General features: G+C 39.1%; 1 protein-coding gene across 2 annotated transcripts in view; it reads right to left on the bottom strand.

Moving 5' to 3' along the window:
• The window catches only part of PGR (progesterone receptor), a 124,022-nt gene that overhangs the window by 60,044 nt on the left and 47,663 nt on the right, over positions 1–16,315 (bottom strand). For both annotated transcript variants that reach the window (XM_061143556.1, XM_061143567.1), the window contains exon 3: positions 5,665–5,781. In XM_061143556.1, the coding sequence (XP_060999539.1) occupies positions 5,665–5,781 (117 nt within the window). The remainder of the gene's footprint in view (positions 1–5,664; positions 5,782–16,315) is intronic.

The raw sequence follows: 16,315 nt of genomic DNA, 5'->3' as shown, positions 1-16,315 counted from the left end.
TTACATTGTTGGTTAGTCGCTAAGCTGTATCCAACTCTTTTGTGACCCCAAGAACCATAGCTCACCAGGCTCTTCTGTCCATGAGATTTCCCAGGCAAGAATTTTTGAGTGGGTTGCCATTTACTTCTCCAGAGGATCTTCCTGACCCAGGGACTGAACCGGCATCTCATGCATTGGAAGGTGGATTCTTTACCACTGAGCCACAAGGAAAGCCCTGACTTATTAATTTCATAACTGAAACTTTGTACCTTTTGGCCATCTTCACGCATTTCACCACCCCAATCACCTGCCTCTGGGAACCAACAATTTGTCCTCTATCTCTGAGCTCCTTCTTTATGGTCCACATAGAAGTGAGATAAGACAGTATTTATCTTTCTCTGATTTATTTCACTTAGAACACTGCCCTTAAGGTCCAACGAATCCATGTTGCCAAAAATGACATTTTTTATTGCTGAATAATATTTCACTGTGTGTGTGTGTGTGTGTCTGTGTGTGTGTGTGTGTGTGTGTGTGTGCGCGCGTATTCTTTATCCAGTCACCCATCAATAGACACTTGGGTTGTTTCCATGTCATAGCTACTGTAAATAATGTTGCATTGAAAAGGTTAACTTCTAAATGGGAGAAAATACTTGCAAATCATATATCTAATTGAAAAATAGGTAAAGGATCTAAATAGGCATTTTTCCAAAGAAGACATAGAGATGGCCATGAACAGGTGCTCAATATCACTAATATCAGGGGAGTATTCTTGCCTGGAAAATCCCATGGACGGAGGAGCCTGGTAGGCTGCAGTCCATGGGGTCACTAAGAGTCAGACATGACTGAGCAACTTCACTTTCACTTTTCACTTTCATGCATTAGAGAAGGAAATGGCAACCCACTCCAGTATTCTTGCCTGGAGAATCCCAGGGATCGGGGAGCCTGGTGGGCTGCCGTCTATGGGGTCACACAGAGTTGGACACGACTGAAGTGACTTAGCAGCAGCAGTGCAAATTAAAACCACACTGAGACAATTACCCCACACCTGTCACGATGTCTATCATGAAAAACACAAGAAATAACAAGTTTTGATGAGGATGTGGAGAAAAGGGAACGCTCATGCACTGTTGGTGGAAATTTAAATTGGAAAAACAGCATGGAAGTTTTCAAATAAACTAAAAACAGAACTACCATATGATCCAGTAATGTCATTTCTAGATATTTATTTGAAGAAAAACAAAAAAACTAACTAGAAAATACATGTTCATTGCAGCTTTGTTTACAATAGTCAATGTTCTCTTCTTTTTCATCTATTGTTATTCAAATGACTCTCTATTATCATCTGGTCCCATCACTTCATGGCAAATAGATGGGGAAACAATGAAACAGTGACAGACTTTATTTTCTTGGGCTCCAAAATCTCTGCGGATGGTGACTCCAGGCGTGAAATTAAAAGACGGTTGCTCCTTGGATGAAAAGCTATGACAAACCTAGACAGAGTACTAAAAACCAGAGACATCACTTTTCTGACAAATGTCCATCTTGACAAGGCTATGGTTTTTCCAGTAGTCATGCACTAGAACTGGACAATAAAAAAGGTTGAGAGCTGAAGAACTGATGCTTTTCAACTGTGGTGTTGGAGAAGACTCTTGAGAGTCCCTTGGACTGCAAGGAGATCCAACCAGTCGATCCTAAAGGAAATCAGTCCTGAATATTAATTGGAAGGACTGATGCTGAAGCTGAAACTCCAACACCTTGGCGACCTGATGTGAAGAGCTGACTCACTGGAGAAGACCCTGATGCTGGGAAAGATTGAAAGCAGGAGGAGAAGGGGACGACAGAGGATGAGATGGTTGGATGGCATCACTGACTCAATGGACATGGGTTTGAGCAAGCTCCGGGAGATGGTGCAGGACAGGGAAGCCTGGGGTGCTGCAGTCCATGGGGTCTCAAAGAACTGGACATGACTAAGTGACTGAACAACTATATTAGGAATGCAAAACCTCAGAAAAGTGACAAACATGACTAAGGAAAGAAGAAAAGAAGGAAGGATGCATGGAAAGAAGGAGGGACAGAACACAGGCTCTATTTTCAGCAGTGTCTAGGCAATTATTACTTCAGTGAAACTCTTCTAATTATAGAAGAATTGAACTTTGAGCAATTCTCATCATCATGAAAAGAAGTTCTCATTCTCAAAAGACCACAAGTACATCCTCCCTTACTCCAGAAATTTAACACAGGGCTAGCAATTAGAATCTGATCCAGTGAATTTACTACCTTCTTCCTGGTTTCCAGGAGTTGGATTACTGACTCCCAGACTCTTGCCACTGACTCTCCCAGGAAGAATAACATCATGACAGATATATCAGAGTGTGCTGCCAGCTTCTTTCTAATAAACCTCTGTGAAGAGCCACTTATGAAATAATTAAATGGTATTTCCCAGTCTGTGATGATGACCACAGGATTTAAAGATTATTTGTTGGGAAAAAAAGAGGCAAAGAATTTTGATATATAACTAAGTCCCAAGGGTTAGAACTCATGTTTTTAAGTGTTAGATACCATTGTGAATAAACCTTTTAAGCATCAAAATTTTAAAAGTACAATTCTGAGGGCCAACAAGAGTCAATAATTTGGAAAAAGTATAATTTAGGGAGAATTATTCTACCAGGTATTGAAATGCAGTTTGAGAGCAGTTTCAGAGAGTTTCAGAGTGTATGGTAGTGGTTCAGGTATAAACAATGGAACAGATCAGAGAAACCAGGAAGAGAAGTAAATACATATGGAAATTTGATATACATCAGATATAACACTACAAGTTCCAGTGGAATTTCTAACTGGAGTACTAGAAAAATATTTATATTTTAGTAAGGGAAAAAAATGCAATTAAGTATCATTAATATATAATTTGATAGTAGTATATATGTATAATTTACTTGTGACTAGATCTGAGGCAGGGTGGAGGCTCAGAACATTTTTACTTTTATAGGACTGCAGTATCAAAAAATACTGAAAACCATTTATCAGTAAATGTGCTCTAGCAATTGGTTATCCATATAGAAAATAAAGTTTCATTCTTATCTCCCTTCACAAAAAAAATACTTGTAGGGAAATTAAGGACTTGAATATAAAAATAAACTTTTAAGATTTTAGATGATTTTCAGTAAATTATCTATACAATTTCAGGGCTAAGAAACACAAAAGGAGAATACTGACACATGAGATCATATAAAAATTAGAAAAAAAATATTATAAACAAAGTAAAGAGTCAAGGTAGATTGTATGTAGCTAATAAAGAATTAGGAGAGTACAGAGGTAAGTTGTATCAATCAGTAACAAAAAAGACAATACTGTTGAAAAATGGTCAGTAAATATGGATAGCTAAATCACAGAACAGGAAGTACAAGTGGCCAAAAAATATAGCAATATTTGCGCTCACCATAATCTAGGACACACAAATCAAAACAAAATTAGACATCAACTTTAGGACCATTAAATTAGAAGAATTTAAAAGGTTGAAAATACGGGTAAGGATACATAACATCGTAACAACAAGAGCTCTCAAAGATCGGTAGAAGCAAAAACTCTGGAGGGTAATTTGGTGATTAGGTAACAGTAAGGTTAAAGGTACACAATATCTTAGTGGACCAGAAATTGATTACCTTTCTAAATATACAGCCTAGAGAACTTCGAGAACTTCTCAATCAATACACACAAAGTTACAGGTAGAAGGATTTTTATTGCTGCTGACCCTGCTCTGATGCTGTGTTACGCTCTGTCCCTAGAATCGAACCTTCCCGCTTCATCCTGGTTCTGAGTCTTCTCTGAAGTTCTCTCCTCCTCATCACTCTATTTCATACTGAGCATCTATCTTGTTGCTGGTTGGAACCCCCACGTCTCTCTTCTGAACAAATTCGTTTTTCAGTGGCTAGGTGTCTCATCATTTTTACACTGGTCCATCTTAAATCAGTTTTCCATTATAACAGTTAAGACCAGTAAAATAAAATCAGTCATGGAATGGAAGACTGCTTAAAGGGCTAGCACCCTTCCTCAAAATGAAAAACACTACATGAAATCACATCCCCTTTGCCTCCTCCAAACACTCTTGTGTTCTAGTAATGACTACACTGGACCTTATATTCAAGAATGCATGCAAGTACGTTGTCTGCTAAGTCAAGTTCAACTCTTTGCAGCTTCATTTGTTGTTGTTCCCACTAAATAACTGACTTTCCAGAAAAATCGTCACTGCAATGTATCATGTTTTTCATTGTAAATACTTTTCTCCTTTTCCATTGATAATGTTTGTATTCATTCTTTGAAAGCCTCCCCTCGGAAGCTTTTGCCAGTTCCCTCAGGTAGAATTAATTCATTCCTTTGTTTTATCTGCATAATAATGTTTGGGACCACTCTTAAATCACTCACGCTTCTGTTTGACAATTATTTATTAGGGATTAGACTGTACATGTTCACAGGCAGTAGAGCTATAACTAAGCAGGGTGCTTAACACAGTGAGGAGTCAAAAAATGTGGGTCTCGTACACTCCTTCTCAAGGTAACAGATACCATTTATGGTATATGAACTGTGGCCAGTAGTATATTAAATATGTAATCAATAAATTATGAATTTTTAAAACTCATTGTAGAAAAATTAGAACTATTACATCAAATTCAGGATTTTAGAGATATTATTGCTTAGGAAATGACTAAAATGAAAATATTAATCAGAGTAAAGAGTTCAGGAGTGAAGCCCCTCTCTGACACTCCCATTAATGAACCCTGTTTAATCCACTGCATAGCATTTATCATCACTTGATATATATACATATATGTATCGCTCTCCTCTGCCTAGAGTATAAGCTCCATGAGGGCTGGGATTTGGTCCATTATGTTCACTGTAGAACTCCCAGAACTTAAAACAGTACCTGGTAAGTGTAAGGGCTCAATATTCAGTTATTTAAAGAGAATGACGGAGGTCATCGAAAGGGAGGGGTTGATGGAGGCAGGAAGAGATGGAGATTAATGTACTTATCCAATTCACAGAATCAGTATTTGAGCTGGAAGGGACTTCACTGCTCTCATTTTGCAGACGGAGACTGGTGCCCAGAAAGGGCTGGTGATGTACTTGAGGCCACATGGTGGGGAGCAGCAGAGCCTACACTTCAACCCGGGTCACTTAACGAGAGGCTGGTGAACTCCCATGCTGCGCTCAGTCACATCCAGCTCTTTGTGACCCCACGGACTGTAGTCTGCCAGGCTCCTCTGTCCATGGAATTTTCCAGGCAAGCATACTGGGACAGGTTGCCACTTCCTACTCCAGGGGATCTTCCTGACCCAGGGGTCTAACCCATGTCTCTTGCAACTCCTGCACTGGCAGGCGGATTCTTTACCACTGCGCCACCTGGAAAGCCCGACCTTCCCATAACATCCACATACAAGCAATATAGACAAATGGAGGTTTACTACGTATCTATGACAAACCTCAACTGCTGGAAATCCAACAGTGTTAATAAAATGGTATTGACTGCTTCATCCAGACACCAATAATCAAGACAGAAATAAGAAAATTAAGATCGTCTGACCCACAGGTTTTTTTTTTTTTTTTTTTTTGACCCACAGTTTTATGACACAAATATCAGACAGAATTTAGTTAATATAAATATCAGACAGTTATTGATGAAAACATCATTACCTCCAAGAACCATGCCAGCCTGACAGCACTTTCTAAGGCGACACGCTGGGCAGTTTTTCCTGCGGATTTTATCAACAATGCAGTCGTTTCTTCCAGCACATAAGTAGTTATGCTGTCCTAAAAAACAACAAAAAAGGAACAGTTATTTAAAATATCCAAAGACTGCTGGAAAGCTTATGCAGTGACAACCAAAAAGAGGAGAGGTGCACATTAGCAAATGCATGACTATCTCAGCCTGCCTCTTGCTCGGCCTAGCTGAATGCTTGTCATGCTCTAAACTTGTTCAATAAGCCTGTGCCTTCAGGAGCCTAAATGAGGGGAACACATCTTAGAAACTAATTCCAGAACTCCTTTAAAAATCTTTTGTAAAATATTTCTGTGCATCTTATTAATGGTGTCAGCATCAGAATGTCTAGATAACCGTTATTTCAAGATTAGGTACGTGTTGCTGATAAGCATTAGTGTGTTATGATAGTCAAGTTCCAGTAAAACCTTTTTTTTTCCTAACATATAAACTGTCAAAAGAACAGGTATAGACAAAGAAGTCTCTGTGATAGACTTTTTAATAAAACTTATGTGCTTAATTCTTTTGGAAAATCTTGGAGCAAATTCACTCTTCAAGAATCTCATGAATTTGAATAGCATGTAAAAACCATCACTGATTATACTGACTTTACTGTCTGGTTTATCTTGGCTAAAATTAGAAAACAGGATGGAGAGAAATAATGATAAAGGGAGAACAATTTAAAACAATAAGAAAAACTCAATGAAGGACAGGAGAGAAGAATTACAGAAGAAATAAGGGTAAAACATGACCCTGTGTTCATTTTGTGATGGGTTTTTGTATAAGTGGTTACTCATACCCTTCAAAAAGTCTGGAATAAAATTTAATATTCAACAATGATGATTATTTAAACCAAAATATGTTATATTTAATAAGGCATGGAGAAACCTAATTTATTTAGGCTAAATGAAAATGAAAAAAATTGTTGGCTTAAACATATAAATATTAATTGACTAGAAAATTCACCTTTGGCACTTTTTATTTCCCACTGAATTCCTATGAAATAGACTGTGAGACTTTTTAACATCATCAGCTTGTTTAAAAATAATCTTAAAAGTTGGAATTTTCAATTTTAAAATACCATGAAATTTTCCTATAGTATTTTATATTGTTGTTTAGTCACTAAGTCATATCTGATTCTTTTGCAACCCCAAGGACTGCAGCCCAGCAGACTCCTCTGTCCATGGGATTCTCCCTGCAAGAATACTGGAGGGGGTTGCCATTTCCTTCTCCAGGGGATCTTCCTGACCCAGGGAATGAACCCAATTATCCTGCTTGGCAGGTAGATTCTTTACCACTGAAGCACCTGGGAAGCCCAGTACTTTGTATTAGTTGATGTTAAAATCAGATCCATTCTTTTAATTGAAGTTAGTAGTAAAGGAACACAGAGGTACCTTAAATGCGTGCTTAACTGAGAGAGAAAAGGCTACGCTGCAATGACAAATGGCACAAAGGCCATGTCTTACGAGATAGCAAATAACAAAATGATTCTTGACCTGGGACGTTTTTAGAAAATCAGATAGTCTTTGCTCCAAAATGGATTCCTCCACAAACTTATATTCATGTACTCTCACATACTGGGCTTCCCTGGTGGCACAGAGGGTAAAGAATCCCCCTGCAATGCAGGAGACCTGGGTTTGATCCCTGGGTCGGGAAGATCCCCTGGAAAAGGAAATGGCTACCCACTGCAGTATTCTGGCCTAGAGAATTGCATGGACAGAGGAGGCGGGTGGGTTACAGGCATGGGGTTGCAAGAGTCAGACAAAACTTAGTGACTAAACCACCAACACCACTCTCACACACCAGTGCTCGTTCTCTTGCCCCTCTCCAAAGAGCAGTTACGAAGCTCCACAACCATGCCCACTAGATCAGTGGAATGTACTGCATGCTACTTTCTAACTGGACTCTGGTTTAATTTTTATATACATATATTTTTTTCAGGCTACAGGAATGACTGTGGGAGTAAAAGCATTTGTGCTGTGCTATGCTTAGTCGCTCAGTCGCGTCCGACTCTTGCAACCCCATGGACTGCAGCCCGCCAGGCTCCTCTGTCCATGGGGATTCTCCAGGCAAGAATACTGGAGGGGGCTGCCATATCCTTCCCCACAGGATCTTCCCAACCCAGGGATTGAACCCAGGTCTCCCACATTGCAGGCTGATTCTTTACTGTTTGAGGCACCAGAGAAGCCCAAAAGTGTGTGTAACTTTACCTATTTATCTATGATCACTTATCTTGACTCTGCACTGATTTCTCATGAGAGAACAGAAAGCAAGATTTTTCCATCCTTTCTAGAGAACACACTTAAATGGTGCTCAGAGATGTAACTCTTGTCTAAGGGCAGGCTGTTCTTCTCTACACTCCTCTGTCAAAAACATCCAGGAAAAAAGCCTGAACCATCTGCAGCCGGAATGCTTCTAAGCTATCTCTTTTCTGTTTCTAAATGATTTACAATAGCACCTCCTTCTTCAGTGTCTCAGAGAAGTCCCCATTAGACGGTGCTCACTGCAGCTTGCTAAAACCATTCCTTCCTACCTGCTTTCAAACCTTCCCCATCAGTTTCCTCCTAAAATCTTCAGTTGCTCCCCTTTCAAGGATCTTTCTTTCTCCTCAAGCTTTTCCATTTCAAAAATTCCAGAATCAAGAAAAAAAAAAAAAGGAACTGTGTGTCTCACTCTAAATTCTCCTTGACTTCATCCCTTTCTTTGTCATCTAAGTTGGTGAAAAAGTCATCTGCATTTGCAGCCTTTAATCAGTTTCCTTTACTCCTCAGTTCGGTTCAGTTCAGTCGCTCACTCATGTCCTACTCTTTGTGGCCCCATGGACTGCAGCACGCCAGGCCTCCCTGTCCATCATCACCAACTCCCGGAGTTTGCTCAAACTCATGTCCATCGAGTCGGTGATGCCATCCAACCATCTCAACCTTTACTCCTCAGCTTATTGGAACTGGGCTTATATATCCACTGTGCTTATAAAGCAGAGTAATGCCATCAACGATGTCCTCATTCTTAAACGCAGTGACTCTTTCTTGACTTTCTGTACAATCTGCCGTGGGCAATTCTCTCTCCACCGGTCCCCCTGCCCCTGCTTTTTTTATTTGAAGCATATCTCTTCTGACTCTTCATCTTCTTTCCAACAGTTTCTTTTAAGTTCCCACTGTCCATGCCTTTGCCTTATATGTTGTGTGCTGTGTGCTCAGCCGTGGCCAACTCTTTGCGACCCCATGGACTGCAGCCCACCAGGCTCCGCTGTCCATGGAATTCTCCAGGCAGGAATACTGGAGTGGGTTGCGATTTCCTTCTCCACCTTATATGTTGTATTCTATTGTAAACACCATGTGGGTAGTCTCATCATCTGTGCATGGCTCCAAAATTTCATCCTAAGCTCTGACCTTCCAACCACCTCCTGGTAGGTTCCGCGAACTCGTGAAAAGGAATTTATGTAGTTATCTGGTCAAATTGTTTCATAAACTGTGTCATTCGAGAATTTTTGGAACAGATTAAGGAAATTTGAAAAAAGGAAATTATCTACAATCTCATTGCCATGCAACCAAACGCTGGGCTGGAGGAAGCACAAGCTGGAATCAAGATTGCCTGGAGAAATATCAATAACCTCAGATATGCAGATGACACCACCCTTATGGCAGAGAGTGAAGAGGAACTAAAAAGCGTCTTGATGAAAGTGAAAGAGGAGAGTGAAAAAGTTGGTTTAAAGCTTAACATTCAGAAAACTAAGATCATGGCATCTGGTCCCATCACTTCATGGGAAATAGATGGGGAGACAGGGGAAACAGTGTCAGACTTTACTTTTTTGGGTTTCAAAATCACTGCAGATGGTGATTGCAGCCATGAAATTAAAGACACTTACTCCTTGGAAGAAAAACTATGACCCACCTAGACAGCATATTAAAAAGCAGAGACATTACTTGGCCAACAAAGGTCCGTCTGGTCAAGGCTATGGTTTTTCCAGTGGTCATGTATAGATGTGAGAGTTGGACTGTGAGGAAAGCTGAGTGCCGAAAAATTGATGCTTTTGAGCTGTGGTGTTGGAGCAGGCTCTTGAGAGTCCCTTGGACTGCAAGGAGATCCAACCAGTCCATCCTGAAGGAGATCAGTCCTGGGTGTTCATTGGAAGGACGAATGCTAAAGCTGAAAGTCCAATACTTTGGCCACCTCACACGAAGAGTTGACTCATTGGAAAAGACCCTGATGCTGGGAGGGATTGGGGGCAGGAGGAGAAGGGCACGACAGAGGATGAGATGGCTGGATGGCATCACCAACTCGATGGACATGGGTTTGAGTAAACTCTGGGAGTTTGTGATGGACAGGGAGGCCTGGTGTGCTGCGATTCATGGGGTCGCAAAAAGTCGGACACGGCTGAGTGACTGAACTGAACTGAACTGAACTTTCATTTTCAGGTTTCCTTCCAGCCTATCTATACAGATCTAGAAGGTATTTAACATCTATTTGTTAAGTGAATATATGCACACTTTCAGAAAATTCTCATTAATTCATCAAGTATTTACTGAGTGTTTATTATGTCCCAATACTGCTTTTTGAGTAATCCCCTTTCCCCACTTAACTGAAATGCATCTTAATTATTGATATTATAGTGCAGAAGAGCATTTACTGAAATCAGATTGCTTGTTCAAAGCTCATATCTGAAGATTACAATCTCCAAGATGATAATAACAGCAACAATTACTAAGCACTTACTATGTACTGGCCACTGTTACAAGCCATTGCATGTATTAAACTCATTTAACCATCATAGCAATCTTGGAAGTATTATCAATTCCATTTTATAGAGTTAACTGAGGCACAGGGAAGTTAAGTAACATGTTTAATGTCACATAGGCAGAAATTTTAGCTTAATTCACCCAATAGGTTGTGTAGGAAATTAAGGGTATGAACTTTGGAGCAATACTGCATCAGTTCACATTTCAGCCTCATTACCTGCTAGCTGGTGACCTATGGCAAGTAAAAGGAGGACACTGTTAGTATTTTGGGTCAAATTTAAGAAGTAAATGAGCTCATATAAGAGCTTGGAATAGTTTATCATATAGCCAAGTACTTAGGGAATGTCTACTAAAACTGTGATTTACCGACACATCCCTAAATCCCAAATACAGACAGATCTGTTTTAGAGGTGATCAAAGAAAGTATAATTAGCCAATTTATTCACTTTTAAAGTCAACAGAAAGACATTTTCAAATATGCATAAAATCAGGAAATAAGGTCCCAATACACCACTCTTCCAAAAGGGATTCTGAAATGCCTAATTTAACTAACAGTAGGTAAGTTACAACAGAGAATGCATGAGGGAGGAGGTCTGGTGTGAAAGGATAGCAAGTACTAAACACGTTGAAACATATATTTAAGTAAAATAATAAATTATAGTCACCAAATAGAATGCAATTCTTATTACCTCGGGGGGGGAAAAAAGCTGAGCATTTTAAAATTTGATGTTTGATGGGAACAAAAATCTCTGGTAATTAAGGCTACTGGCATGAAGTCACTACTGTGAGGAATTGGCATGACTCACATCATCACAGATTTCTATAGGAATTCTATAGGAATTCCTATAGAAATTCCATTTCTAAAGAATGGAATGGCTTAAAGATATCTGGAAGCTCAGTGCATTCTAAGCTATGGTCATCTTCAACTCTAATATTGGGCTGTCAAAACTGCAAAGCAGATATAGCATCATGCAAGCAAAATATAGGGCGTATAGTTAGAGGTTAATCTCTAAAAGATCTTTTGACCTAAGAAATGATGCAGTCAGTCAATCCAACTAGAGGTGTCTAAGATAATCTGGCACGGAGCCCAGACCTGAATATGTATCGCAACACTTGCCCAGGACTCAGAGCCACCAAAAAACGGCAAGAATGAAGAAAGGAGAACTCCATTATATGTATTAATCCATCAAATACCTGGCTGTATATGTAGATGAGGAAAATTCACACCTAAAAGCACTGGCTCTGTTAAATCATTATCTGGGAAGTCTGCAACAGATTAAACTGTAATGGTAGCAAATTCAGCGTGATGTCTGCTGCCACCACTTTTCTTCAGACAAATTTATACCCTGGATTAAAAAAACACATTCATGTCCAGATCCACCTGCTGATTTCTCATAAATCATAGACTGATGGTTCAAATTGCATACTGCCAAATTTATACACATTGTTGCTATATAACAAGTCTGTAAAAAGTCTCTCTATTAAACCACCCTGAATTCTACCTTCTAACTTCCTTGTGGTCTACCCACTCTTTCATTACCAGGAGTTATAAGACATTCAGGAGTATTTATAAGCTATCATTTCAGTTCAGTTCAGTAGCTCAGTTGTGTCCAACTCTTTGAGAACCCATGGACTGCAGCACGCCAGGCCTCCTTGTCCATCACCAACAACCAGAGTTTGTTCAAGCTCATGTCCATGAGTCGATGAGGCCAACCAACCATTTCATCCTCTGTCATCCCCTTCTCCTCCCACCTTCAATCTTTCCCAGCATCAGGGTCTTTTCAAATGAGTCAGCTCTTCACACCAGGTGGCCAAAGTATTGGAGCTTCAGCTTCAACATCAGCCCTTCCAATGAACACCCAGGACTGATTTCCTTCAGGATGGACTGGTTGGATCTCCTCGCAGTCCAAGGGACTCTCAAGAGTCTTCTCCAACACCACAGTTCAAAAGCATCAATTCTTTGGCGTTCAGCTTTCTTTATAGTCCAACTCTCACATCCACACATGACTACTGGAAGAACCATAGTCTTGACTAGACAAACCTTTGTTGGCAAAGTAATGTCTCTGCTTTTTAATATGCTGTCTAGGTTGGTCATAACTTTTCTTCCCAGGAGCAGTGTCTTTTAATTTCATGGCTGCAGTCACCATGTGCAGTGATTTTGGAGCCCCCCAAAATAAAGTCTGTCACTGTTTCCACTGCTTCCCCATCTATTTGCTATGAAGTGATGGGACCAGATGCCATGATCTTAAGTTTTCTGAATGTTGAGTTTTAAGCCAACTTTTTCACTCTTCTCTTTTACTTTCATCAAGAGGCTCTTTAGTTCTTCTTCGCTTTCTGCCATAAGGGTGGTGTCATCTGCGTTTCTGAGGTTATTGATATTTCTCCCAGCAATCATGATTCCAGTTTGTGCTTCATCCAGCCCAGCATTTCTCATGATGTACTCTGCATATAAGTTAAATAAGCAGGGTGACCATATACAGCCTTGACTACTCCTTTCTCTATTTGGAACCAGTCTGTTGTTCCATGTCTGGTTCTAACTGTTGCTTCTTGACCTGCATACAGGTTTCTCAAGAGGCAGGTCAGGTGGTCTGGTACTCCCGTCTCTTTCAGAATTTTCCACAGTTTATTGTGATCCACACAGTCGAAAGCTTTGGCATAATCAATAAAGCAGAAATAGATGTTTTTCTGGAACTCTCTTGCTTTTTTGATGATCCAGCGGATACTGGCAACTTGATCTCTGGTTCCTCTGCTTTTTCTAAAACCAGCTTGAACATCTGGAAGTTCATGGTTCACGTATTGCTGAAGCCTGGCTTGGAGAATTTTGAGCATTACTTTACTAGCATGTGAGATGAGTGCAATTGTGCGGTAGTTTGAGCTTTCTTTGGCATTACCTTTCTTAGGGATTGGAATGAAAACTGACCTTTTCCAGTCCTGTGGCCACTGCTGAGTTTTCCAAATTTGCTAACATATTCAGTGTAGCACTTTCACAGCATCATCTTTCAGGATTTGAAAGAGCTCAACTGGAATTTCATCACCTCTACTAGCTTTGTTCATAGTGATGGTTCCTAAGACCCACTTGACTTCACATTCAGGATGTCTGGCTCTAGGTGAGTGATCACACCATCATGATTATCTGGGTTGTGAAGATCGTTTTTGTACAGTTCTTCTGTGTATTCTTGCCACCTCTTAATATCTTCTGCTTCTGTTAGGTCCATACAGTTTCTGTCCTTTATTGTGCCCATCTTTAAATTGATATCTCTAATTTTCTTGAAGAGATCTCTAGTCTTTCCCTTTCTATTGTTTTTCCTTTATTTCTTTGCACTGATCACTGAGGAAAGCTTCTTATCTCTCCTTGCTATTCTTTGGAACTCTGCATTCAAATGGGTATATCTTTCCTTTTCTCCTTTGCTTTTTGCTTCTCTTCTTTTCACAGCTATTTGTAAGGCCTCCTCAGACAGCCATTTTGCATTTTTGCATTTCTTTTTCTTGCAGATGGTCTTGATCCCTGTTTCCTGTACAATGTCAGGAACCTCCGTCTGTAGTTCATCAGGCACTCTGTCTATCAGATCTAGTCCCTTAAATCTATTTCTCACTTCCACTGTATAGTCATAAGGGATTTGATATAGGTCATACCTAAATGGTCTAGTAGTAAGGTATTAGACCATACCTGAATGATCTAATGATCATCACTAGACCTGCTTTCTTCAATTTATAAGCTATAGGCCACCACAAACAGGATAAGTGGCATAGTGATATACAATAGGAGAGTTTACCCAAATATGAGATACCATCTACATCTCCTTTTTCATATATGCACCATTTGCCCCTCTTGAAACCTGAGGAGCTATTACCTGAAGTCTACAATAGAGAACTTTGCTTTCTTTCTCCTTGGAAAATCTCTTACCTCCTTTATGTTGGGAAAAGCAAAAGACACATGCTAACTACCAAGATTTCTTCTAAATTACACGCTCCCTTTTATTTTCTTTATGCTCCAGTTGTACTGACATCACTGTCTTTTCCTCAACTCTTGAAATATGAGTTTAGGAAACACGTCTCTATGACTCTCCTCCCTTTTCAAATTTATCTGCTTGGCAAATTCTTACTCATCTTTCAAGTCTGGTCTTATCTGACTGATGATAGAAAGTCTGGCCATTTCTTCTGTGCAACTGCATATTCAAGATATTCCTCTTGTAAATGCTATGTGCCTGTCTCTCCCTACATTTTGTGAGAGTAGAAACTAGGTCTTTAGATTCCTGTGTCCAATAAGAGTTTGATAAATATTGTTGAAAACATGCATGTCTAATTACATGCACTATTTTACTGTCATATATATACTTAACAATAATAGTCATAAATATACTCAACAATAAAAGGTTTATAATAATATTTCACTTATTGTCATATAAAAGTCACTTACTCCAGATTTTCATTTACCACCTTTCAATATTTATTATCACAGAATGCCTTTTATTTCAGTAAATTCCTTGCCTTTTTATACTAGTAAACCATGAGGTATATGCAGCACCTTCAGCAAGCTTATTTTAACAGATATCTTTGGAAAACCAGAGAATTTTTATTATTTTTGAAAAATTTATGTTTAATGACATACAAAAAAGGGATTATAGAATGATTATATTTATATATTATTTCTAATTGGTCTCTATATTTAACATTTTACTATAACTCCAAGCATTACTATTATTAAAAAATCACATTCTGTGAATATAAAAGCACTATTAAAATATGACCATTTTACTTGCCTAGTGACATATAAAAATTTTAGATACCTGAAAAATAAAAGTCCTTTTCTTTTTGCTTTTAAAAATTTCTCTTAATACAGGCTTAAAATTCCATTTTAATTGAATCTGTTTATTATAAGCTAGAAAGAGATTTACCTTTAAAATAAGAAATCTGTATTATTTGTGTTGCCTCTCAGAGCACAAGTGAACACATTTCACTTTGGTTTAAGTCAACTCACAATTTTTCATGTCTTTTTGTTAAAAGGGGGAAATATGTCACAAAATGATAAGAGAAGTGATTATATGTTCAACAGATAAAGGAGCAAAGGAAAAAAATGTACAATATAACCTACAAATATAGGCTTGTGGTAACATGAGCTGGTGCTTATGAGGACACTCTTTCACTCATTGTGTAAACACACAAATGCTGGGTAAATTATGACAGAAGGATGTCTATAAATTATAGTCAAGGAAGGAAGGAGGAGGGATGGAAGGAGGAAGAGAGGGAAAAAAGAAACAGAGAAAAAAAAGAGAAAATCTCATAAGTCAGAAAAAAAGAAAGATATGAAAAGCAGAGGGATAAATCCAAGTAAACTTTGCAGTAGTACAAAAATAGTTGCAGATACAGATAAAGGACCCAGAAGCTGAAAGCTAGCGTTTTAAGCTCATGAGGGTTTGGAGTATGTGACATTAGGCCATCTGGAAGACAGGGACAGGAACTGAAGTCTCCGTAAGATGGAGATGCTCAAAAGGCTGCCTTATTTATGAAAATAATACCAAGAATACAATACTAGAAAACAATACCAAGAATATACCATTGAAGCCAGAAATGTGTCCAAAACCTTGACTTGGGAGAGGAGCTATTCATGACTAAAAATAAAACAAATAAACAAAAATCTTGGCCTTTTTCAGAGGTGATTTTCACTACCATGTTATATAAACTTGCACCACAGAACAAATAGTCTTCAGTTCAGTTCAGTTCAGTCACGTAGTCGTGTCCGACTCTTAGCGACCCCATGAATCACAGCACGCCAGGCCTCCCTGTCCATCACAAACTCCTGGAGTTTACTCAAACTCATGCCCATCGAGTCGGCGATGCCATCCAGCCATCT

The sequence above is a fragment of the Dama dama genome, chromosome 1, assembly GCF_033118175.1.
Source record: "Dama dama isolate Ldn47 chromosome 1, ASM3311817v1, whole genome shotgun sequence".
Lineage (NCBI taxonomy): Eukaryota > Metazoa > Chordata > Mammalia > Artiodactyla > Cervidae > Dama > Dama dama.
Note: the sequence above shows the minus strand (reverse complement) of the source record. Positions and strands in the feature narration are given on the sequence as shown.